The following is a 24,511-nucleotide window of genomic DNA, read 5'->3' on the forward strand; positions in this document are numbered from 1 at the left end:
TACATACTATTTAACGTTCTATGCGTAATAGTCCCATTGGCCTTAGTATATGCCAACTAGAGGAATAACATATGATAAAAACACTCATAATCGTGGATATCGTTTATTGGCGACATGTTTGGCTTTGCTGGCAAATTGTCAATATCACAGGCGTGTGAAAGTGCCGACGAAAAACATTTTTCGTCATTCGTTAGGTGCGTGAGCTATGCCGTTGGCGCGCGATCATGGTCCATCTCAAAAGATATTGCCGTGTTTGTTTGTTTGTTTGAGGAAAGGATTCGTCAATATTTAGGTTGGGATAAGAACCTGGAAGAGGTTGTTGGCAAATCTTAATACAGGCTTATTATCTTACTCAGTGTGGTGAATGTTGTTAGTCGCATGGGCACGTGATCTTGGCCGCTTTTGCATGCTAATACAGCCAAAGACGTATATTCATCTGTTAGGAAAATTGCGTAATAAAAAAATATTGATGGCGTTCCTTACTTCAGGTAAATGACTAGTCCATGAAAAAAGACAAATATAAAAGAATGGGAAACAGCAAATACATATCATTTGGTATTTTATTGTACATTGTTCATTAACGTATATTTGACCATACTGATTTGTTAAAAAATTGAATCAAATTGATAAAAATCATAAAAATCTTTCAAACAAAAATGGCTGACATGGATTTAAAATTTCCGTAACATTGAAAACAAGGAGTATATGATTGACCAAGTATGAGATCAGGATTTTCTTTTTTTTTTTCTTCATTTCTGATAAGATATACTTCAACTATCCATAACTTATCATATAAATACAACAAGAGCTCTAAAACAGAATACTATAGGTCCAATTATTTCATTATATATCTACTGTTGGTTTAATAGATAATATCATTTGGTTAGTATTTCTCAAATACAAAAAAATCCATGATTATTACCTATTCCCTTTGTTTTCAATATCAACCATCTATTGGCTATATTTTCAACTGTTCAGAGGTTAAAAATGTGACTTAAATGCAACCCTACATCTTGAATACCTCAATGGTGGTTTACATAATCAATTTATACACTGCAGCAATGTGAATGTTAGTACATATACTAGTGAGTGCTCACATTCAAACAGACCAAAACCTCAGCAGAATAAATGGTATCAGGGGCAGATCCAGAGATATTTTCTGACAGTCTTCTAAATTATGACACGGATCTATCCTCCATTTTTGACTGTCTTCCGACAGAAAAATATAGACATAAACCTGCCAGTGCAAACTTGAAAATCTGACTGTCTTCCTGAAGACCCAGCAGACGGCCTCCATCTGCCCCTGGATATACATGTAAGAAGCTGGTGCCCATACTGCATAAATTTGCATAAAAGCTGAACATTTTCCTACTCTGCAAAAATTTTCATCTTACAATCCTTTTCCGACACCATTTTGACTGCATATGTGTTGAACTGGGTTTTTGTTCCATACAAGAGAATTAAAAAGGAATTCAAGCATGCAGTAATTTGGCCTTGAATGCCAAACCCACTTACTAATCTGATTTTAGTGAGAAATGATGCATTTAAGGCAGTTTCCAGCCTTCATATTCCTGAGTGTGAGCAAAAAGTGACAGGCTTTCCCATAGAGCAATCACTTCCCTACAAAAACATTTAATCATTAACAAATCAACATTATTTTATGTTATATATTATACATTACATGTGCAGCATGGCCTACACATGATACATTCATGTTTGTTAACATATAGTCATCCTAAGGGCCTTCATCTACATGTTATACAAACATGCCACTTAGATATCAAATATGTACAAACAATAACATTCAAACAAGCGTGAGTGTGTGTGTGTGTAAGGGGGGGGGGGGGGGGGGGGCGAGAGGAAGTCTACAAACCTGTAAGGCATAAATAATTCCATCCTGATTTTAATTCATTCAGCTTATATACTGAGCAAAAATATAAACATCCCATACAATACTTCAAATAATAATAATAATAATAATAATAATAATAATAATAATGATAATAATAATAATCAGCATTATAGGTTATATTTATATTAAATCATACAAAGTGAATTTTGTTGTTTAATGTGCTTACAGATTATTGTCCATAGTCCATTGCATGTTACATAATAATTCATAAATGGTATTTATATTTTAGCTCAGTGTATATTAAACATACAGTAGAAACCACTAGTGCATATTTTTGTATATTAGCTGAATAAATCAGAATTTCTGTCATAATTTGGGAACATACTTCTTTGTTAAAATTAATGCTGATCTTTGTGTTTTAAAAAAGATAAAATTCCTCTTTTTTCCAAAAATAAAATCTCTGGAGTAAGTCGCTGTAAATGAATCTGTAAGTTCTGATAATGTTATGTAGTCACAGATATGACTACAAATGGCTCTATACTCAGTACATATATATATATATGTATGTATGACGCTTATACATATTATGCACATTTATGCACATCTTATAATACTTTAGATTTTGATTCCGAAATCAAATATACAAAAATGAACTACAATATAGTTCGATGACTGTATCAGCAATGTGCTTCGAGTCTACTTCATAACAATTATCATTGATTATGTATGACTCTCGATGATTATGTATCTCAATATCAGTGTCATTCACAAATATCATAAATTCACCAACAAGAATAAATTGTTGACTTTCCTTTGAAAGCATCAGTTTCCCTTTGTATAACTAATATTATTGCTATTCGTTCATAAATCATACTGTTCTTACACTGCCTACATGTGGGTGAACATACATATCATTTATATGTTCACCAAAGTGGTGTAGACACTAATATTAATAATTGTAAACTACATGTAATGCACTACTGACTGATACATGTATTATAAACCATTAACTTTTCAACTACACAGTGAGCAACACTGATGTATCTCATTAACAAACTATATTATTCATCAATTCATTGTGTTACCTCTAATTTAAAAATATTGCTATACTGACTGAGCATTACAGTCAACAGTGTCCTTATTCGTATGGTTTGGCACAATCAACCTTGTCTCCTCTCCCTCTTCACTGCTTAATGAGCCTTTCCTCTCACCACTGGGCTTTTCTTCTATCTTTCCCCCAGCCGAATTGCTAGCACTGTCTGCTGGCAAATCCTCCATTTTACCACCAGGCAAACCCTCTTTTTCACTGGCTGGAGAACCCTCTTTTTTCCTCTCTTTGGAATCTACTTGACTGCCACCTGGTGGGTCATCCATCTTGCCATTAGGCAATTCGGCCATTTTGTCACCAGAGGTAATCTCAGGCTGTGATGATGGACCGTCAGACCCCTCCACTGAATTGTCACCTTTACTTTCCTCACCAACGTAAGAATCTATTCTGGACAGCTGGCGGTGGGTGAAGGCCTGACGCGCCATGTCCTTGAGCGTGGCGGCATCCTGCTTGCCTGTCTGTTCCACCATCTTGAAGAAAAAGCTGTCCTCATTTTGTAAAAGTGTGTATGGTTCATCAAACTCCCTGATTTTGCCCTGATCCAGGACCTGAAGTATGGGTAACATAATTTTTTATACATTCCTTATAGATGAAACATGGCTCAAGCAGTAAGTTTAAAATGACACATTTTCTAATAAAAAAAAATCCCTGAATCAAAGCATGTATATCACAACAGGCACTGCATATTAAAGAATCTGTTACAATTCTTTTTCTTAACATAGCCATAACCAAGATCTGGTAGGATTACTATGTAATAAATTATACAAAATTCAAATTTCAGAGGTTTAAGTCTACTGTACCATGATCCTGTCAGAGTCCATGACAGTGTTAAGTCTGTGTGCGATAGTTAATACTGTGCATTGGTCAAATTTCTCTCTTATTGTCTCCTGAATAAAACTGTCTGTCCTGGAAATGAAAATATAAAGTGGACACATTATCTATTTCACAAAACGAAAGGTTTCTAAAATTTTGTCTCCTGAATGAAGTTGTCTTGTTTGGGAATTAAGAGAGAAAGAAAACAAACCTTGTCATTTTCTTGGATCAAAAATTAAAGGGACTTGGGCTATTGGAAGAAAAATGTCATGGACTGAACTTGTTCGTAATTATGATCTTGAAAAAAAACCCAAACCTCACCTAATATCAACATTGGCAGTGGCTTCATCTATAACAAGGATTTTGGCTTTCTTTAATACTGCTCTGGCTAAACAGAGGAGCTGTCTCTGCCCCACGCTGAAGTTTGTTCCCCCCTCTGTCACTTCGGATTCCAGTCCCCGGGGCAGGTCATCCACTGGTATCTTCATTTCAACCTGGAAGTTTTGGATCATTTGATGATAACGAAAAAATCTAAAATATCTGAAGTATATTGCTGTTTATTGAGTTTATTACATTTCTGAGTTGTTTACAATGGAATTCTATGAGTTGTTCACAATGTTTTTATTGTGAAATATAAATCTTGTTAAATCTTGTTATCTCCTTAAAATATTTTCATTCAATTATCCGATATCACAGTCTCTCTTTTTCTTTCATTTCCCCCCCCTCCCATCTCTCAATTTAATAGCCATAATGCATAAGTAAGTTAATTGCTAACATTTCTTTACTTAAACATGCCAGTACCTCCTCTAGTGCCATCCACAGCTGATCATCGCTGTGCTCGTTGAATGGATCCAGGTTACTTCTCACTGTCCCTGTGAACAGGACAGGATCCTGTTAAAAAAATATTAAAAATATATAAGAACCAGTATGGCAAAATTCTTAATATCTATGACAGAATTTTAAAAACAACAGCTTACATATAACCTCTAATATTACCTTTAATAATAATTACTATAAATGCTTATTTCACTTTCATAACCAAAATTTTCTAAATGTGTTCAGTTACTGCCCACTGTTTCTTCTTTTGGGTCAATTCCTAGTCAGATTCCTAGACCATGGTGTCTCAAAGGGTCCAGCAGTCTGAAAAGTTTCCGTCACAGGCTGCATCAGCCCAATTGCACCTAAATATTCCAAATATTATAATAATAGAGAACTGTTATGCAAAACAATATGATATGATTTTGGTTTAGAGCAGCATGATGAAATACCTGAGGTATGATTGAAATCTTTCCCCTGAGATCATGGAGACCAATCTCCCCAATGTCAACGCCATCTATCCTCAGGACACCCTGGGGCTCCGCCATACGGAACAGCATGTTGATCAGTGAGCTTTTCCCAGCACCTGTGCGACCGACTATGCCAACCTGCAGAAAACAATAATCATTGGTTCATAATAATAGCTGAATTAGCCGATTTTATGCCAGCCAACCAGATGTATATCTATACTGAACATGTTATATACCAATGGGGCATGTATTTCAAACAATAGCTATTAATTTCTACACCTTATTTCATCAGGCAATAAACAATCAGGGAGATATAATGCTTCAGGGTGTTTTGGCCTGATCTCAGCATCTTAAAATTCCCTAAGGGATATCATAATAGCCAGGGGTGGATCCAGAGATATTTTCTGACGGTCTTCCAAATTATCTTTGCTGAACCATCCTTCATTTTTGACCATCTTCCAAAATAAATAATTAGAAGCCTGTAAATGTAAACTCAAAAAATTATAACTGTCTTCGGTATGCCTCTGATAGCAATATCAGAAAGCCAGCAGAACTGTGGTGGTGCAAAAAAATGTAAAACATGGACGGCTACATGTTGTGACTTATGATATACATTAGTTTTTAGGGTACAAACCTTTTCATTAGACTTGATGCAGAAGTGAAGGTTATTTAGCACTGCTGGTGTGTATACACTGTATCTAAATGAAGCCTTCTCCCCGGTGATGATGCCATGTGACGGCCAGTTAGGTGGGGGCTTCTTGTTTGACTCCAGGGGGGCCTCTGGGGTTAATCTTGAATACTCCAGTACTCTCTCAACTGAGGTCATCTGAGAATGAGAAAAATGCAATATTTTCAGGTTGATTCATCAGTAATGTTACCCATGTACATTCTAATATTTTTTATTCGATTCATGCCTTAAGTGCTCTCTGAAATTCAAAACTACCTCATTCCCGAGTCTTTGTACACAATGTCACAACCAACACAATTATGATCAGCACACCTAACACAATGTGCATTACCTGGTTCTCCACCTCTGCACTCTGCCTCACTCCCCACTGGAACATTCCCATCAATGCCATGGAGTAAGTGACAGCCAGGCCCACAAGTCCAGCATTCAAACCAAGATCTGTACAAAATAAAGGACAACAAAATCAAAAACAATATTCTATCATAAGGTGGTTTTTATCAGCATAAGGTGAAATCAATATGAGCCCTGTAACCCAAATCTTCAAAACAAAATTTTTGGCCCCAAAGTGTCAAGTTATGCAGAGTCCACTGCATTTGATTTAGGGGATTTAATAATATTTAGGTCATGCACTGATAAGGAATTTATTTTATTTCGGTACATCGCCAGGTGTAATGCAAACTACATTTTGATATAATCCTTCATTAGTCTGAATGTAATTATCAATATTATGACCATGTGAAAAAATGGCTCCCATTGTCAAACCCAAGATGGCTGCCAAAACTCACTGTCTCGTGCCAGTATGCTGACCATGGTGACCGTGGTGACAAAAAAGGCGCAGATCCAGTCCAGGCGAATAGCGAACCATCTCGTGGTGACCAGGAACAAGAACCAAGCCTCAGTGTGGAGATCTTGATGGCTGTTGAACTCTTTCCCAAACAGTTCCTCCACATGGTAGGCACGTATGGTGGACAGGCCATTCAGTGTGGCACTTAGGTGTGAGAAGACGGGACTACGACCTAGAATAGGGACACATTCATCATTAATATCTATTATGTACATAAACTGTTTGTGTGTATGTACATAATATCTATTATGTACATACACACAAACAGTTTATTTGCTGTATCAATGTTTCACCAAACAAAAACATGTTCCCCATTAATACCCATGAGCACGCAGATATGTGCACTCACCCATTTGTCCAGCATGTTAAATCTAAAGGAAATTTGGTAATGTACCAACGAAAAGTTTCCACTGTTTCCAACTTTACATTAAAATGCAAATTTAATTCTTAACTATACAATAAAAATTTTTTTTTTTGAAAAATTTAGCCAACAACATGTAATGGGTAGAATATAATTCTTAAATGATATCAGACAACTTACAAGTCCCTTCCAGTCTCTTAATATCCCTGGAGGTGGCCAGGTAATATCTTCTGAGGTAGACAAAGAACAGACACAGAGGCAATGTAGGGATGAACACCCAGGGGTTGACCACGCCCGCTACCACTATGATACCCAGGATCATCAGGAAGCACTGAAATAGAGGTCATGTACAGGTCAGAGTTCATGTAAAGGTCAGATTGGGTCTAAGGTCAATTAATCATTATAAAATGGGATGTAACCTGAATTGATTTGTGCTTTATTTTATTCTACTTTATTTTCTATTTTAGTATAATTCAATTTTACTTCAATTTTATTATTATCTAAATTATTTATTTTCACTTCATTTTTTATCAATATTTAAACTTTGTTCATTTACACGATATTTTATTCTAACTCCTCAGAGGGATATATGTAAGATTAGCGTGTATACTGAACATGTTTTACCCTCTTTAAGTAAAGTTTTATTATTATTATTGTATTATGTTCTAAATATAAATTTCATACTAAAATTGAAGTTAATAATTCTATTATTTTAATCATTCTTGTGGGAGCCAATTGAAAATAATTCTATATTTTTAAAGCATTTTTATCATATCACATGCAGCACATGATTTTCAGACACCTTCACAGAACTCTTCAACATGGCTTTTGCAGTATAATATAATGACTGATTCACATACAGTGCATTCAAACAAAAAATGATGAAGTGCTAATTGTAAGCTTGACTACACACAAGACAAACAGGTGACTAGAACAGGTTACAATTATACTTAATAAAGATGCACACAACTTAATTCAAAAATGGCATATGAAGAGCGATTCCAATTACTTAAAATATGTGCCCTTTATCACATAACATATCCCTATGCAACTATAACCTATCTTATGGCCTTACTTGAAGATCCATCCATGCAAAACAAAGGGTGGCCCCATACTAATATTTCCAGCCAACTTGTTACGTATCTCTGCCACTCGGCTCTTAATATTATAGGAATTTTGTTTAAAGATTTCTTACTAACTCCATTAATGCAATGAAATGTCTAAATAGAATTCTCTTGTATTTATTTCTTATCAACTTTTAAAGAATAGGCAAAAAAAAAAAAAAAAAAAAAGAAGCACAAACCTGTGTGAAATCAAAGAAAGTAACAGGCAACAAGTCGTCCATTTGTCCTGTGTCCTTGGCAAAACGATTCAGAATACGACCTAGAACAAAATGGGCCTATTTAAGTTTACCTCTTTATTTATTTATTTAATACCAAATTAACTAAGCAAAAGACACCAGAAAATGCTGCCCTCCTGGCGAAGCCGTTGTTTTAAAGACTAAAGCACTCCTAAGACCTAGAGAAAAAATGGACTCATTGTCTTGCTGACTGCTCCATGCCATATTTTCCAAGAAAAAAGAAACATACAGAAAATATTGGCAGAGCAATATATTGCAAACAAAGTACCCATAAGATATCATTCAATTCAATGGTTTTCCCTAGAAAACTTAAAAAAATAAATCAAATGGTTTAATACTTTCACTGATAATCCTTCTACAAATATGGCAGAAGGTACAAAAATTGATTTGTTAGTTTCCAAGAGGGTTAAACCCCTGACCAATATAAAAATGCTACCAGAGGTCTCCTAGCTTTCTAAGCACATGGCATATACAAGTACAGGGTATAGAAGGGGGTAAACATCTAGACCTACGTAGTAGTATACAGCTGGTTAGTGACTGTTAGAAATACTTTAGAGTTCCACATACAAAAGTAGCACGACTTGTGTGCTTCCCAGCTACATCATGGACTGAGCAGATCCAAAGTGTGACCATGCTCTCAGTAAAAAAGGTGTAGTAGAATTTAAACTTGTTATTTATTATGCAGCATACCAGGAAAAAAAAAGAGTTCAGAAGACGGCAAAATCTTTACTGGGTTACTGGTACAGGTTGTATTATGGAGTATCATATGCATGCAACTTACGTTGTTCTATTTTCAATTTGCAATCTTTATTTATTTTGATTTATTATTGATATATCATTTTTATTTTTTGTAGCACAAGGTTGACAGACAGTATAACCTTACTACATTATTACAAGATTTTGCATGGTAAAAAATAGGCACAAAAGATTATCGGTGTGTTTCAGGTTAAACACCCATGTACTAAACTGATGGTGAAATACTTTCTCACTTTTCACTGCTGACATAGCCAGTCATGCAGTCAGCTGTGAAAATATGCTTTGTGATAGTGGCCCTCATTGAAAGAAATGTTACTGATTAATACAAATGACATGCAATTAACATGGGGAAAGATAAGACCCCCAAGCACAGAAAGACATCCATCAAAAATTGTTAATAAAATCTCATGATGCAGGCTTTTTTTAATAATGTTTATTAGTTATACTAGGGGTAAGTAACATGTACAAACAGACTGACAGTACTAATAAGGTAAACCAAGGTGGATGTTGAGAAAAAAAAAAAACACCCAGATCTCATAAACATGCATGCCATTCACATATTGGTCATTTGTTCGCGACATTTTCAGCGTAATAAAACAGATACATCACGGTCAGCAACCTGTATATCCCTCCTACTGAATATATCTTCTTAAAAGTACTCTTTAAAAAGTAGTTCAGTTCTCATTTAAGAATATAGCTACTTTATTCCAGATATCCATACATGGCAATTTTTGTCCTAAAATGGTCTAGCAGTGAACATGGCCTACAAAAGGGACATACAAAAGGGTTGCATTCTCTCACTGAAATAAATAGGGAGCATCAAGAACAAAATCCTACACATTGTATGCAAAAATAAATAAAGCAGTGGAGTGTTAGTGTCTGCACAAAGAATCTAGAAGAACAAAAAGGGTGAAAATTAAGGGTAAAACCTGAAATCAAATGTGAAAAAGATACCTCAATGAAGTCAAAAAACACCTCAGCTAAATAATCGTCCATGGTGCCTGTGTCCTTGGAGAATCTGTTCAGAACTCTCCCTGGAAAACAATAGGGATTAAACAAACCAACGAACAAAACCATGGAGTAATTATGGTAATTACTCAATCTTTTCAACAAATTGTGAATTTTACAGATAATGTATTTTTAGGTCATAATTTCTTGATGTTATAACATTCCTATCGAGTGTTACCAAAATAATTAAAGAATAGACTGCTCTATAGTTTTATTCTATGCAGTAAAAACACCACATGTTATAAAGCAATATAATTTTGGGATTATAAAATCATGTATCTGAAAGTTTGATAATTTCTGCCTCTTGAAAAGATCAAGTCATTACCCTACACATATCAAGCAACTACCAACCACTTTTAGGTGCTTAGAAGTTGTAAAAACAACTCCAGGATTCAGGTATGTTTTTAGTCAGGTTTGGTCATCCTCTATTGGTAGAAACCATTTTGAACTCGTTTATAGAGCAACCTTATCACTTTACTCAGTTGCACAAAAAAAATCACTTTTACAGGCACCCCTTTTGCTGGATATATCTGGTACGAGTAACTAATGTTATATATCAACAATATTATATAATTATCATAAGATTCAAACATTATTTTGTTTACAATGCATATAACATTTCATTTACCTGTAAATCATAACATTTTCACTCACCTACAGGATTAGTGTCAAAAAAATAGACAGGCACACGTATTATACTGTGGAACATCTTGTTGTGAAGGTTCCTGGAAGCATCGACACAAACTTTGAAAAACATTAGTGCGCGCAGCAGCCCGAACATAAACACGCTGACGGTCAGTCCCGTGAAGATGTAGATGTTTAAATTTGTGTCAACGTTGGGAACTGTGATGTTGGTGACATTGTACCCCTGCTCAAGAAGATATTGGTGTCGAGCAGAAAGAGATGCCTTGTGTTCTTCTTGATTTGACCTATAAAACATACAAAGTTATATATAGGTTATCTGTTTTGGTAGAGGTGAGTCAAGTAAGGGGAAAGCTTATTCAGTATAATATGCTGGAATATTCAAACAGCTTTTTCTCCCACGCTTCTGTCCAATATTTGACAATTTTGTAAGTTATCAACAATGCATTTGTGTATATCTATAAGTACGTCTGTACATATTCTTTATTTCCATTCTATGATTCTTGTGAGTATTATTGAAAGTACAAAACTGTTGATAATTTAAGGATAATTTACATCATGAGTGTGAGGCTTAGAACCACCAGCAACCTCCATATAAAAACTAATTAACAAGACATTTAAAAACATAGAACCCCTCATCTACTTTCCACCTGTGTGTGTGTGTGTGTGTGTGTGTGTGTGTGTGTGTGTGTGTGTGTGTGTGCAGGTGTCCCTGCATGAGCACATTCATGCACATGCCTGCATACGTGAAAATGGCTTTTTTACTTTCATTAACAGACAATAAGATTCGAACATCATACCAGGTACCAGTTGGATTGATCAACTTCTGCTGGAGGGGGGGGGGGATTGGATTCCCACTAAATTGTATTCATCTTCACTAGGGGATAATTAACTATCGTGTGACTTCAGCTTTATTACCCCCTGCAGCTCTAGGAGATGTGTCAGACATTTGAGACAATTACAGGGGTTGCACTAAGCAAGGATCTCCTGCCAATAAGATGGGTTTATCTGAACGCTTCACGAGGCTCTGATCATGTCACTCCCTCCTTTCATACCAGTATGACAGCCACCAGTGTGTGTGTGTATGTTTGCATGCATGCACATGCCTGTTTGTGTGCATATAGTTTTCTGACTTTAATAAGCAGACAATAAGCCTCAGCTCATGTCACCCCTCTCCCTTCATACCAGTATGACAGCCACCAGTCACTCATCACATAGGCCACCTGAGCTAGAATATTGAGCGTGACGAGCAACAGGAACACGCAGCACCCTCCCCCAGCCTTGAAGTAGTCCCTGTAAATCTTCCAGCCCACGGATCCCTCTGCTCGTTGCTCCTCCTCCTGCGCTGGCACATAGTCAGGCTGCAGATAAAATAAAGCATGCAATGTCATATTGCTGGCACACATAGTCAGGCTACAGATAAAATAAAGCATGTGATGTTGTTATCAACATTTATTTCTGACATATTTCTGCAATGCTGTGATAGTAATGGTTGAGACCCTTATCACACACTGTCTTACACTTAATAATTGAAAACTTGATTAAATAAAGGTGTACTCTACAAAGCAGGAAAGGTCAGAGATAATAAGTTATAGAAATATGCTACTGATGTGATAAGCAAAAAAGAAAAGTCTATCAAGTTGAGATGGAAAAGAAGTGAGCAAGAAAACGATGAAAACAGACATTACATTGTTCAAATGAACCATACATACATAACAATGGACCAAGGGATGAAAACACCTATCCACATTGGGAAAGAAAAACAAATATTATACAGAATGAAACTGCAGCTTGATTTCATTCTATTGCTTGCTTGTTGTTTTTTATTTCTTTAGTTTGTTACTTGCTCACTCACTCATTCATTTACTTTGCAAAGACTTACCTGGTCCATATCCATAAAACTATGCAAGGACAGCATGGACTTCCCTACGGAGAGGTAGGGATTGTAGTCATTAGCCAAGGAAACTTTGGAAGACAAAGAGTATGTGGAAGCAGTCTGCAAGGCGTTCTTCTTCAATGGCTTCCAGGCTGCAATGTTGGGGTGGGACTTACTCAACTGAACATCCGTGGGGACAACATGGAGTCGATCGCCTGAAGATCGTGGGCTGGTTTTCCTACTCGAACCAGCACTGGATCCGACACTGCCGCCACCACCACCGACGCCACCGCTGCCCTGTTTTTTCTGGTCCTTCATCAAAACCGCCAAGTCATTCTGTGCTCTCAGTTTTTCAATGATTGGCAGTTGTGGATGAGAGACTGATAGGTGTGGCTTGTGTGACAGTTTTGGCGTATCTACTGTGAATTGAATGTCTGGTTCAGTACAGGTGCTTCCCTCATCCCTCTCTTCCTCTTCTGGACTCAACAGTGATGCAAAATCAATACCTTTGCTGACAAGCTCACTGAAGGTCCCTAACCCTGCCATCTCTCCCTGTAGACAATAGAATGAATACCAATAGATTAGATGGACTAGAATTGTCAGAACTATTGAAGTGGTATGCCTTGATAATGTAGGAATTGGAACTTGCCAGATGGAATGTATGTTTGAAGCAAAATGTTGCATGATGGCAAAAAGATTTCTTGATAAATAAAAGTGGACATTAGTTCTTTTGAATGCTGGCATACAAAATTTAGTGTATTTAATCTTTTGTTTTTTACTATTGCCTATGTGCTTCTATTATACAAAATCAAGAAAAAACACAAATATCAAATAGTAAATAAATAAATACAGTAAATAAATAAAGAAAAAAAGAATAAAAACCTGCATGGCTATTGAAAGGTAAAATATCTCCTAGCTAATGACTCACCTCCTTGAGTATCAAGATTTGGTCAGAGGCCTCCACATACTGAAGCTGGTGTGTCACCAGAATCCTGGGCTTGTCCTTCAGGCAGCCATTGATGCACCTGAGGGGAGTATAATAATAACAATAAGAAAAAGAAGAAGAGATATAACAAGATGAAGATCATGAAGACTTAAATGATTGTGAAGAAAATGTAGAAGAGGAAGAAAGTCAAGAAAAAGTAGAAGATAATATTCACTTCCAATATCATTCTCAAATAACCAATTTGAATGTTGATTTTTTTCTGTTCAAAAGTTGACTTCAAAAATGAAGTATCAACTCACTGGTTAAACAGATGTCTTCCCACTGCAGTGTCCACAGCACTAAGGGGGTCATCCAGGAGGTAGACATCAGCATCAAAATACACAGCCCTGGCCAAACTGACCCTTGCCCTTTGACCTCCACTCAAACTGACCCCTCGCTCACCAACCAAGGTCATGTCACCATTTGGAAGCGCCTGTATGTCCTAAATATCAGAAAATAATTACTCCAGGCAAATCATCATCATCAATGCTCTTCGTCCCAAGTGGGACATAAGGCCACAGACACTCCAGGCAAATAGCAAGTGATATTTCAAGTGGTCAGAGTTTGACAAAAGTTGTTTTTTTTCTCTATGCACCAAAGGCCTTTTTATAGCAAGCCTTTTACCATAGTAATACAAGGTGCTACTGTGTAATTAGACTACAGGGGACTTTATTCCCTTTCACCAATTCTCCTTAAGTTTGATATCAGCTTTTAAAGTGGAAGTTTTTTCAAATGGCCAAGTTGAGTGTGGGGGCTATAACTAGAAGACTCTTTTCTACACTCGACCATAATAGTTCGCAAACATCGTTGTTTTGAATATTAATTATAAAATAATCATGTGAGCTTAGGTAAATATTTTAACCAAATATCGATTTGTTACCATTTGTCATTTTTCATATACAATGAAGATTTCCCCACTACATTTCTACACATTTTTTGCTTTTTAAAATTATTTCGTTTTTTTTTTTAACTTCTTTGGTAGGGTGTATAACAGACAGATAGGCTTTTAATTTGCCTCTATCTCAAAACATTCTGGGGCAGCTGTATCAGAAACTTGAAGATATACCAATATGAAATTCCAAGAGCTAAAACAATTCATTTTTCTGTACGAGTACAGTGCCATAAATGTTTTATTCCTGTATTGAAAAAACTTACCTTTGTGAGTGCACATGCTTTAATCACCCTGTCATATTTGGCTTTGTTGAACTCTTGCCCAAATATGATATTTTGTTTGACACTGGCAGAGAAGATCCAGGCTTGCTGAGAGGCATATGCGATCTTCCCTGTGATTTTGATGCTGCCCTTAGACAGTGGGAGCTCCTTTAAGATGGCCATGAGTAGAGAAGACTGAAGAGGGAAAACGTGTTCAAGGTATCTCATTTATTTCAGAATCTGCTAACCAGACACAAGATATCAATTAAAATCAAAACCTACTGACTATGTGCTTAACAGGGGCGGATCCAGAGATATTTTCTGACAGTCTTCCAAATTATCTTTGTTGATCCATCCTCCATTTTTGACCGTCGTCCGACAAAAAACATTAGATGCCCGACAATGTAAACTTGAAAATCTGACCGTCTTCCGGAAGACCCAGAAGACGGCCTAAATCCGCCCCTGCTTAAAGGTACATCAGAAAACTGAACATTAATATTTTTTCAGTTACATTATAAAATATATCTATACAAATAGTTAAAAGACATATATGCTTCCATAAGACAGAACATAGATTTGGAGTATTTTGAAAGGTTCAAAACTGGCAGTTTTGAAGAGATAGGCCCGTTTTGGCAAAGCCTGCTTTTTCAGCAGCTTTTCCAGACCTAAATAAGTTACCTTGCCAGATCCCACTGGACCAATCACAGACAAGAGTTTATTTTCTGTGAGCTGAAAGCTGACTTCTTTTAATGTAGGTGCCTCCACCTCCTAATGAAAATAACAATAAAAAAAACAAAACAATATTCATTGATGAATGCACAAAAGGGTAAATTTTTCTCTTTCATTTCTACTTAATTCTCAACAAAAAATTGTTTTTTTTCCATTAATCTACATAAAAAATCACTTTAAATCAAAATGAAACATATTACAATATCATACTTCAAAATTCAGCAAAATTATATATGTGTTTAATCAAAATTCAGCAAAATTATATATGTGTTTAATCTTATCTCATGAAATAAAATGTTTATTCGAAGTTAATTAATCCTTTATCAAATCCACGTAAATATTATAAACATATTATTCCAGGAAATTTTCATGAACAAATCGTTAAGTTGAGGCGCCATATTATCACCTTTTCCCAAGAGGCTGTAACTTTGTCAACAATAACACCACACTTCCTGTTCTTTCCTTCGGGAAACGATTGCTCCACACACGTGTCGCTTCCCAACTCTTCAAGGAGCAGAAACTCCTACAAAACACATCCAAATTACAAAAACAGTTTACAATTATTCTTCCCATTTCTCAAAAAGTGCTTGAAGTCTAATTAATTTGGTTTTTGGTAGTTGCATGTGTATTTCTGTTTATATGAAGTCTGATTCCTACAGATACATAGGCTTCGTTCACATGCAATGTCTATTTTCTAATTTCTATTTTCTATTTGCGCTATCTTATGATCACGGTCTGTGCCCTGAATATCCCGCCGCGTAATTACTGGCAGCTCGAGCCAGTTACTTATAGTAACTTATAGTAACTGGCTCGCGCTGCCAGTAATTACGCCGCGGGATATTCAGGCCACAGACCGTGATCATAAGACATACCGCAAATAGAAAATAGAATTTAGAAAATAGACATTGCATGTGAACGAAGCCATAGTCTCTTACTTTCAATTGCATGTTATATATTATACGTACCACAACTCACCACATTAAATCTACTGCATAACTATAATTGTATTTTATATGCTATATGCATATATGACAATGCATGAATTAATCTATATTACCAAAGAAAAAAAAATGAAATAGTAAAAAAAATCGACTTATAAATACAACTATATTATCATTATCATCATGAAAATGTCACGTACTATGAGTGCTTTTATTTTAAAAAGTATGCAGCCTTATTAAAAAGATTTTCTTGTTACTGGATAAATACAATATCCAAGCTTTATAGGGCATGGATAACCAAAAAGCACTGAGAGTATTGATTAATATCGCCACATGGTGTAACATTAAACTGTATTGCCAAGGCAGATGTGTGATATATATGGAAAGAGAGCAGAATGGAATAAAGCCAAGTAGTTTATAAACTGTAAATAACAGCAACATACTGTAACCTATAATTTCTACTGGTAGTAACCTAAGAATTTTGAACACCTAAAAAGAACTAATTTCAAACACTTCATATTTAGACTATATACATGTTATCATATAAAACATATTATCTAACCTTTACCCACATTACAATATTTCTAAAAAAAATAATGTCCCTTTTTCAGGTTTTATTATAAAAATGTTTTGACAAACTTTAACTAGCTAAAATGTCAGAAAAAAAAGTGTTCATTTTTCGTGACAAAGCATATCTGTCAGTGTCTGTCTGTGGAAACCATGATACCTAAAACAATATATAGGTTCTATTGTTAGATGAATTATTTGAAAAATGTATCCCTTAAAAGATAAATCCCTTAATCAATACCTTCAAACTGCTAGTTGAATCTGCAAAAATTTATGACATGCTTCAAAATCTAGCCAGAATAAATTCAAGACTAAGTTAATGTTTGTCAAATAAGTAGCTCAGTTTCTGCTGAATTTTTTACTGTGGCTAATTCAGCACTAAAAATGTCCAAGTTAGATCAATTTTGAGTAACTACACATGCTAATATCACCATGATAAGTTCCACCGAAAAAAAAAAAAAAAAAAAAAATCAGATGTGAGTGCTACTTAACTGCTGGATCTTTATAATAATAATAATAATAATAATAATAATAATAATAATAATAAAAATAATAATAATAATAATAATAATAATAATAATAATATGAATTTCCATGAAAATATATGAATTCCCATCAAAATATAACAATAATAACTTCATTACAATTGCAACCCATAGGGTTGAAGTCATACATGAAAGAAATTGTACTGTAGTAATTATGGGCGCCTGGCCAATTTTAGCCAAGATACAGACTTGGTGCTGATGCTCTTGCCTCCCTGAGCACTCAAACAAACAGTATCTGTCGCTGCCACACCACACCTCACATAATTATCATGAGGCACCTCACCTGGATCCTGAACCCAGTTGATACGAGCTCTCCCAAACACTCGGCCCCACGACCAACCCTCTGTATGCCTGCGCGAATGGCCGCCATTATGGCAACTGACGGAAATATAACCAAGGGATCGAGAAAGTTTGAGGTGATGGAATAGACTACAATGGCTGGATAGCTCATCAGTTTAGCACCCAATTCTTTCACCGTGTAGAAAACAGCACGTCTCCTCATCCCCTGCCACAACCAAATTGTCTCATTCCTACAGAGAATCAATATACAGCGCTGATAGGTTTTTTTCTCCTAGAACTTAACGTAGAACTTTCCCAGAAATAAATGTACTCTTGGGTGCAAGTAGTTATGGTAGGTATAGTTACTGTAAGGATTAGATCTTTTCCTCCATTTTTAGAGAGTCCAAGCTTAAGGCAGCCCAAATCCCTTACTACAAAGAGGTGGCCAAACTGACATCATTAATGGAAAATAACAGAACACAAACAGGCAGACAACTACATGCAATGCGCTGGGAACATTTTCTGAAAGCTTTAAAAGACGCCAACAATAACATGTAGGCTAGGATCCTAAATCAAACAATAAAGAGGCATTGCAAGCTAGCTGCTGCTTTTGCATTCCTTATAACCAAATTAAATGCTTATGATTATCTTATCTTGCCAAATGACTTGCATCCGGTTAAAGCAAGTAAAAAGGTGGGAGGGGGAGGGGGAACGCAAGCTGCTGTAGTCTGCAAACAACTAAAAGATTTGTTTATTGCAGCATTCTATTTTTTTCAAATCAATGGCACCTCTCTTCAAAAACTTATGAAAGAAGCCTAAACTACCACAGTGAACTGACCTTCTGGATTCAAAATGGCAGACATGAAAAGGGACCTTTAAAAAAATCCAGTAAATACAAGCACCAAAGACATGAAGCTCTATATGGGAGGTTTTGGGGACATATATCCAATACATAAACATCCAGATTTTAAGATTAATCAAGGAAAGTTTTATCTCTAATATTTGGGGTGGTGTTGCCCATTCTGGAATAACTCTCACCACTCACGATGTTGCAGTTAATATTTTGAGCACAAACAAATTCTTCAGCATACACCTGAGCTTATATACTTCATATCATTTTGACTTGAAAAATGCATTACCACCTTTACGGAAAAATCTTGTTGAAAATGTCACTTGAATGAACCATTAATTGAAACTTATAACCCATTATACATAAGTTTAGGAGAGTCTTAAAGGCAAAATCAAGTTACCCTGCCAGACCCCAGAAGACCAATCACAGACAAGAGTTAATTATCGTCAGCCAAGAAATTGACACTTATACTTGAATGCCATCAGTTTGTAACCATATCCAATAGCCACACTCCAAATGCCAGTAAAATTGAGGTGTGCCAGTAAAAAAAAAAAAAAAAATTGAAGCAAAATGCCCAAACCCAGCATGCAGCATTTCTATGTATCTGCGACCAGCATCCATATTTACTAATTAAAAGCACAGCATTCAGACTTAAAATCTAATTATGGATAGTTGTAGAGTAATAAAGGACCATTTTCATTAGCAAATATCAAGGGACTGGACTAAGGGGTAGGGGTGGACTAGGAGGTCGGGTTGGAATAGGGGTTGGGGGGTTAGGGGGTAGGGATAGGGGTGGATTAGGAGGTAGGGGTGGATTGGGGGTGGGGGTGGGTTTTTGGGGTGGCAATGGGGTGACAATGTTAAAGGTATAGAGGGCAAATTATTGGCGATAAATAACCTAAGAAAAAGATTTTGGTTGTGTTTTTTAAGTTTGCTGTTACAGTAATGCCAAATGCATCTTTTGAGTGTATAAAATACAGTTTTTCATTATCTTCTTGAATTAGTAAGTCTGGATTCCACCACAATCTCTTAATTGTCATCATAAACCACAAATAGTGATCTTAAATTCATGTTTTGACTATAACTCAAACTCATTTAGTTGCAATGTTTCAAATATGCCATATTCAAGTCACATAATCAATATCAAAACCTGAATGATTCTGTCAAAAAAATATTGCCTTCTGTACTTTTAACAAGTAACAGGATAATTCAAAATACACAAACAAACAAACCAATACCTGAACACGCTTCACAGTAGTATAGCCCATACCACCATATATCAGCGCATTTCCAACCTGGTCGGACACCATGTCCGATAGGAAGTGAACGTACAGAATCAACGGAAAGACAACACTGGGGCCCAAAGTAATGTCACTGGTGACAACCACAGCTATGACAAAGGCAAGGAGCAAAAGCCTCACCCCTGAGAGCCCCAAAAGATTATAAAAGAATCCTGCAGAGTAGTGACATCTCGAAACGCGGAACATTTCCTGCCTAAAACAAAAAAATGAAGAAATCCAAATACAAAAATAAATAAATTAATTAATTTAAAAAAAATAGAATTCATATATTTATAGATGTTCTTGGTGCTAAAATATGTGACTTGCAATGTTCCTAAGTTTTGAAAGCACAGAGAGTGAGAGGAATAAATACAATACACCTGACACCTCTATGATGGTGGCAGTGGTGGAGTACTGGGTAAAGCAGGACACTTGGTAAGCAAGAAAGTCATCAGCTTAATAAAAGCAATCACATCAATAAAGCTACTTAATCTAACTGAATTATCCGGAGTAAGCTTTGTTTGTAAAAAAAAAAAAAAAAAAAAAAAAAAAAAAAAAAAAGCATCATAGAAATCTGTGCTTAAATTCAAAATTATACTTAAAAGCAGGGCACACAATTGTAAATATATATTAAATGTTAGACCATGGCACAAAGCTAGCACAACAAACCAAGGTGCAAAGGCAATGTTATAGACATGTTGTATACATTTGAAAGACTAGCAGCTCTCTATCTCAAAAAGCTAAATAAAAATCCAACATAGGCAAAAGGTACTTATCATCATCAACCAAGGACATCAGACTTTTTATTACTTCCATAATGTTTCAGAATTTGTGCCAGATGAGCATCAATATTGATCACTGAGAGAGATTTTTTGAAACAATGAACAGGGAGAAGACTGCCATTTAGGGAAAAAGTTGGCAAATATGACATGGGGTCCAGGGGCCGCCTAGGCCAATGATATTTCAGGGTTCCCGAACAGTTGGAAATCCACTGCTAGTTGGAAAAAACCTCATCCCTGAATAAATGATTAAAAGATAATTGTCAAAATATCTAATCCTTGTACTCTATATGTCAGCTGTATGTTATGAGTAATTATAAGTCTATACCAAAGTTCTTCATGAACATAGTAGAGAAAAGTACATAAAATTAGCCAAAGACAAATCTGTGTATATTTATCTGTGACCCTGCTGGCGGGTGCAATCTTTGTAGGACTTCCAACCTATCAATTCTCAATGGGCCTGTTCAGAATGAGTTAAGGCGACCTAGCTTGCCGGGAAGGATTCTCGCATTCAGTGACATAAGCTAAATTGTTTGAAACGCCTCCTTGAGCAGCAAGTTAATTAGTTAAATACCCCCTAGCAACTCAAAGAGGTGTCAGATATTTAAGCCGATTACAGTGATTGTACTTAAGGAGAATCTCCCGCAGAGTTGGACCGATCCAGCTAGTCCAATGGGTTTTTCTTACACTCCCTTTGCTGCTAAATAATAAATCCTTCTGTATTCTATTATGAAACTGAGGCATTTTTTAAAATTCCCTCAGCATTTGTTGTTTATTTTCTGGATTGTTACCCTAGTTGAACTAGGGCTCCCCTATAACCACACGTGTAATGTGGTAAACTTTAATATTCAGGCCTACCCAACTACCAGACTCGGCACCTAAGGATCCTGAATTAACCGGTATATCGGACCACGCTACCCGTTTTCAAGGTGTGTGTCAGATCGCATTTCGGAGTATCATACCCCAGAACAAATTTTGTAGCACGGCTGCGGGCTCATCCACCCTGAACAACCTGAAACTGTACTCTTACTTTAGAGTACTCTATTTTATTCTCTCTATGGGGGTATATGGGGACTTTACGACATTCGGTTTGAATGTTTTAACCACTTTTGATAGTTTTTTTTTTTTGCATTGTATTAGATTAATATGGCAGTCTAAGGTTCATCTAGGTGGCTTTCAAATTTATGTGCCCGGTTTTAAAATCATATAGCGATTTTACGACAATCGTTTACTATCCAATCAAAGTGACAGCCGAGCATGCCAGGGCTCATCCTGTCGGTGTTCTGGCTGATACTCCGAAATGCGATCTGACACACACCTTGAAAACGGGTAGTGTGATCCGATATGCCGGTTAATTCAGGATCCTTAGGTGCCGAGTCTGGTAGTTGGGTAGGCCTGATATTTATTACTTATAATGACTCATAGAAGTCTCAGTAATCTCTTGTGGTAAGAGGGGTTAGGGCTTCGTTCACATGCAATGTCTATTTTCTAAATTCTATTTTCTATTCGCGGTATGTCTTATGATTACGGTCTGTGCCCTGAATATCCCGCGGCGTAATTACTGGCAGCGCGAGCCAGTTACTATAAGTTACTATAAGTAACTGGCTCGCGCTGCCAGTAATTATGCGGCGGGATATTCATGGCACAGACCGTGATCATAAGATAGCACGAATAGAAAATAGAATTTAGAAAATAGACATTGCATGTGAATGAAGCCTAGGTGTATTGCCATCATTTTCACAGATTTTTTTTTTACAGATTTACAGATTTCTATGCAGTAAAACACCCCGAGTGCTACATAGTCTAAGAGATCTAATTTTATGATTTAAAAATTATGTTTCTGAATAATTGATCAGTTAACTTTTACCCATTGGAAAGATAAAATAATTACAAGTATTCTTTATCGATAAAATGCTTTTCTAACCAAGAAACAATGAAAGGATTCTAAAATCATCAAAAACAGATCTAGAGAAAAACTGAGGGTTTTTATCATTTTTAAAACCTAGACATCAAATGAGAGGTCACATATACAGACAGATTCAAACAGATTCAATAAGATCTAGGTAAAAAAAAAAAAATTGTAAAAATAATCTAGTCTTGTAAATTTCACAAGGTATCTTTTATTAACCAAGAAAAAGCCTCTAAGTAAATTTAAAGGTAACCAAAAACATGGTTTGGCAGTTATATGTGTTGATGTGTAAGTGGGAATGCATCGGCCATGGCTACAGTGACGCCATGGACAAATACAGGAATCAGACATAACACAGACACTTACAGTGTCGGTACATAAAAAGTGAACTAGTTGCAAGTTTCATTCTTGTTCTAATGTGATTCTAGTGGTACAATTAAACTATACCTGCACTCTGTTTAATGTGACATTACTTCTAGAGACGTGTATAACAGCATGTCCTATGTGGTCAGCAATCATATGAGACAGTGCCCTTATTAACAACATGGTGGGAAACACTGTGGACGGTATCAGTATAGCTTCCCCAGCTTCCCCAGCAGCAACAGCAACAAGCAGCAGTGCAAGGATTAGAAGCTTAGAGCTTCCAACAATCATCAAATTATAAAAAACGCCTGCAGCATACTGTCCTCTCCTCAAATGTGAAAGCTCTTTCCTAAAGGAGAAGTTTTCAAGCGTTAAAATTGCCCTTGTTACATGTGACAGTTTCTTCACAACATTCAGGATTTAAGAAAGAACATGTTCTGCTTGCTGAGAGGAAGTTATGAGTTCTCTTTCTACAAGATGCAATGTACAAGAATATTTCACTTGCATTAAAACATATGACTATTATAGTTATATTCTATTCAATAACGTAACATTAATGAGGTTACTAAGCATAGTTACTGAAAGGTAAGCTCTCTATAAAAACAGGGGCAGCTGAAATCTGCATAATGCATTATTATATTCCAAGCGTAAGTTGCGGGGCATTATTTATTTCCCAGTAAAAGCTGATATGTATGCACAGAAAAGCAGTTAAAATTTACTAATACGAGTGGCAATATCTTAAGTTATCAAGGTGCTATTAATAAGCAGGCCTGAAAAGCATTCATGCAAACAAGCATGGCACACAACTTACTGCATAAACTGATATACATATATAAAAGGAGCAAAGCAGAAAAATAGGGAGAAACAGGATAAATTCAAAATATTACTTTTTTCCACTGAACTAACTTTCAGTGAAAAAAGTGTCACCCATTACAAAAAAAAACTGCAACTGAGTATACCAGTACAGTCCATCCTTAATATTATGAAAATAAAGGAAGAAAGAAACAGATCGATGCTGTATCAACAGTTTATTATGGGCGGCGGTTTATACAAAAATGCAAAACACGATTAGTCGTCATCGTTATCAAATCAGTCGAAATGAAAACACGATTAGTCGTCGTCGTTATCAGATCAGAAGGCAAAATACGACTAGTAGTCGTCAAAACGCAACTAGTCATCAAAACGCAACTAGTCATCATCAAAACGCAACTTGTCATCATCAAAACGCAACTAGTCATCAAAACGCGATTTGACGCCAGATGGCGCCCATTGTACGAAAATCTAGGCCAAGTCACATGATCCACAGTGATCAAAATGGCGGACGTTATTGAAGCAGCATTATCATATTCCTCGCTCGAACTCGAGAATTATCTCGAGTTCGAGATATTATTATATATATAATATCATTATTAGATTGTACGCGTAGAGATAATTCTCGAAATAATAAATAATTAAATAATTTATTAAATAATTTGGACATGTTATAAATTAAAAAAAAAAAAAAAAACACACACTTGTGAAGCACTGCTTTATTGTTG

At 36.0% G+C, this 24,511-nt stretch overlaps 1 protein-coding gene across 11 annotated transcripts in view; it reads right to left on the reverse strand.

Moving 5' to 3' along the window:
• Positions 1-542: 542 nt before the first annotated feature.
• LOC106170988 (ATP-binding cassette sub-family C member 4) overlaps positions 543-24,511 on the reverse strand; it is a 54,881-nt gene continuing 30,912 nt past the window's right edge. For 6 of the 11 annotated variants that reach the window (XM_086996474.1, XM_086996475.1, XM_086996476.1 and 3 more), the window contains 18 exons: positions 15,867-15,983; positions 15,410-15,499; positions 14,735-14,926; positions 13,840-14,021; positions 13,523-13,619; positions 12,601-13,146; positions 11,904-12,079; positions 10,731-11,005; positions 8,256-8,335; positions 7,133-7,283; positions 6,533-6,763; positions 6,079-6,185; positions 5,694-5,885; positions 5,042-5,197; positions 4,575-4,664; positions 4,095-4,267; positions 3,761-3,866; positions 543-3,508 (listed from right to left, as the gene is read on the reverse strand). In XM_086996474.1, coding sequence (XP_086852600.1) covers positions 2,957-3,508; positions 3,761-3,866; positions 4,095-4,267; positions 4,575-4,664; positions 5,042-5,197; positions 5,694-5,885; positions 6,079-6,185; positions 6,533-6,763; positions 7,133-7,283; positions 8,256-8,335; positions 10,731-11,005; positions 11,904-12,079; positions 12,601-13,146; positions 13,523-13,619; positions 13,840-14,021; positions 14,735-14,926; positions 15,410-15,499; positions 15,867-15,983 — 3,513 coding nt within the window. In that variant the 3' untranslated portion in view covers positions 543-2,956. Of the gene's footprint in view, positions 3,509-3,760; positions 3,867-4,094; positions 4,268-4,574; positions 4,665-5,041; positions 5,198-5,693; positions 5,886-6,078; positions 6,186-6,532; positions 6,764-7,132; positions 7,284-8,255; positions 8,336-10,022; positions 10,103-10,730; positions 11,006-11,903; positions 12,080-12,600; positions 13,147-13,522; positions 13,620-13,839; positions 14,022-14,734; positions 14,927-15,409; positions 15,500-15,866; positions 15,984-17,796; positions 18,044-20,063; positions 20,137-23,057; positions 23,323-24,511 lie in introns of all 11 variants that reach the window. The other 5 variants (XM_086996472.1, XM_086996480.1, XM_086996478.1 and 2 more) reach the window with 4 other exon arrangements.

The sequence above is a fragment of the Lingula anatina genome, chromosome 10, assembly GCF_051362555.1.
Source record: "Lingula anatina isolate TDL-2025a chromosome 10, LinAna3.0, whole genome shotgun sequence".
Taxonomy (NCBI): Eukaryota; Metazoa; Brachiopoda; class Lingulata; order Lingulida; family Lingulidae; genus Lingula; species Lingula anatina.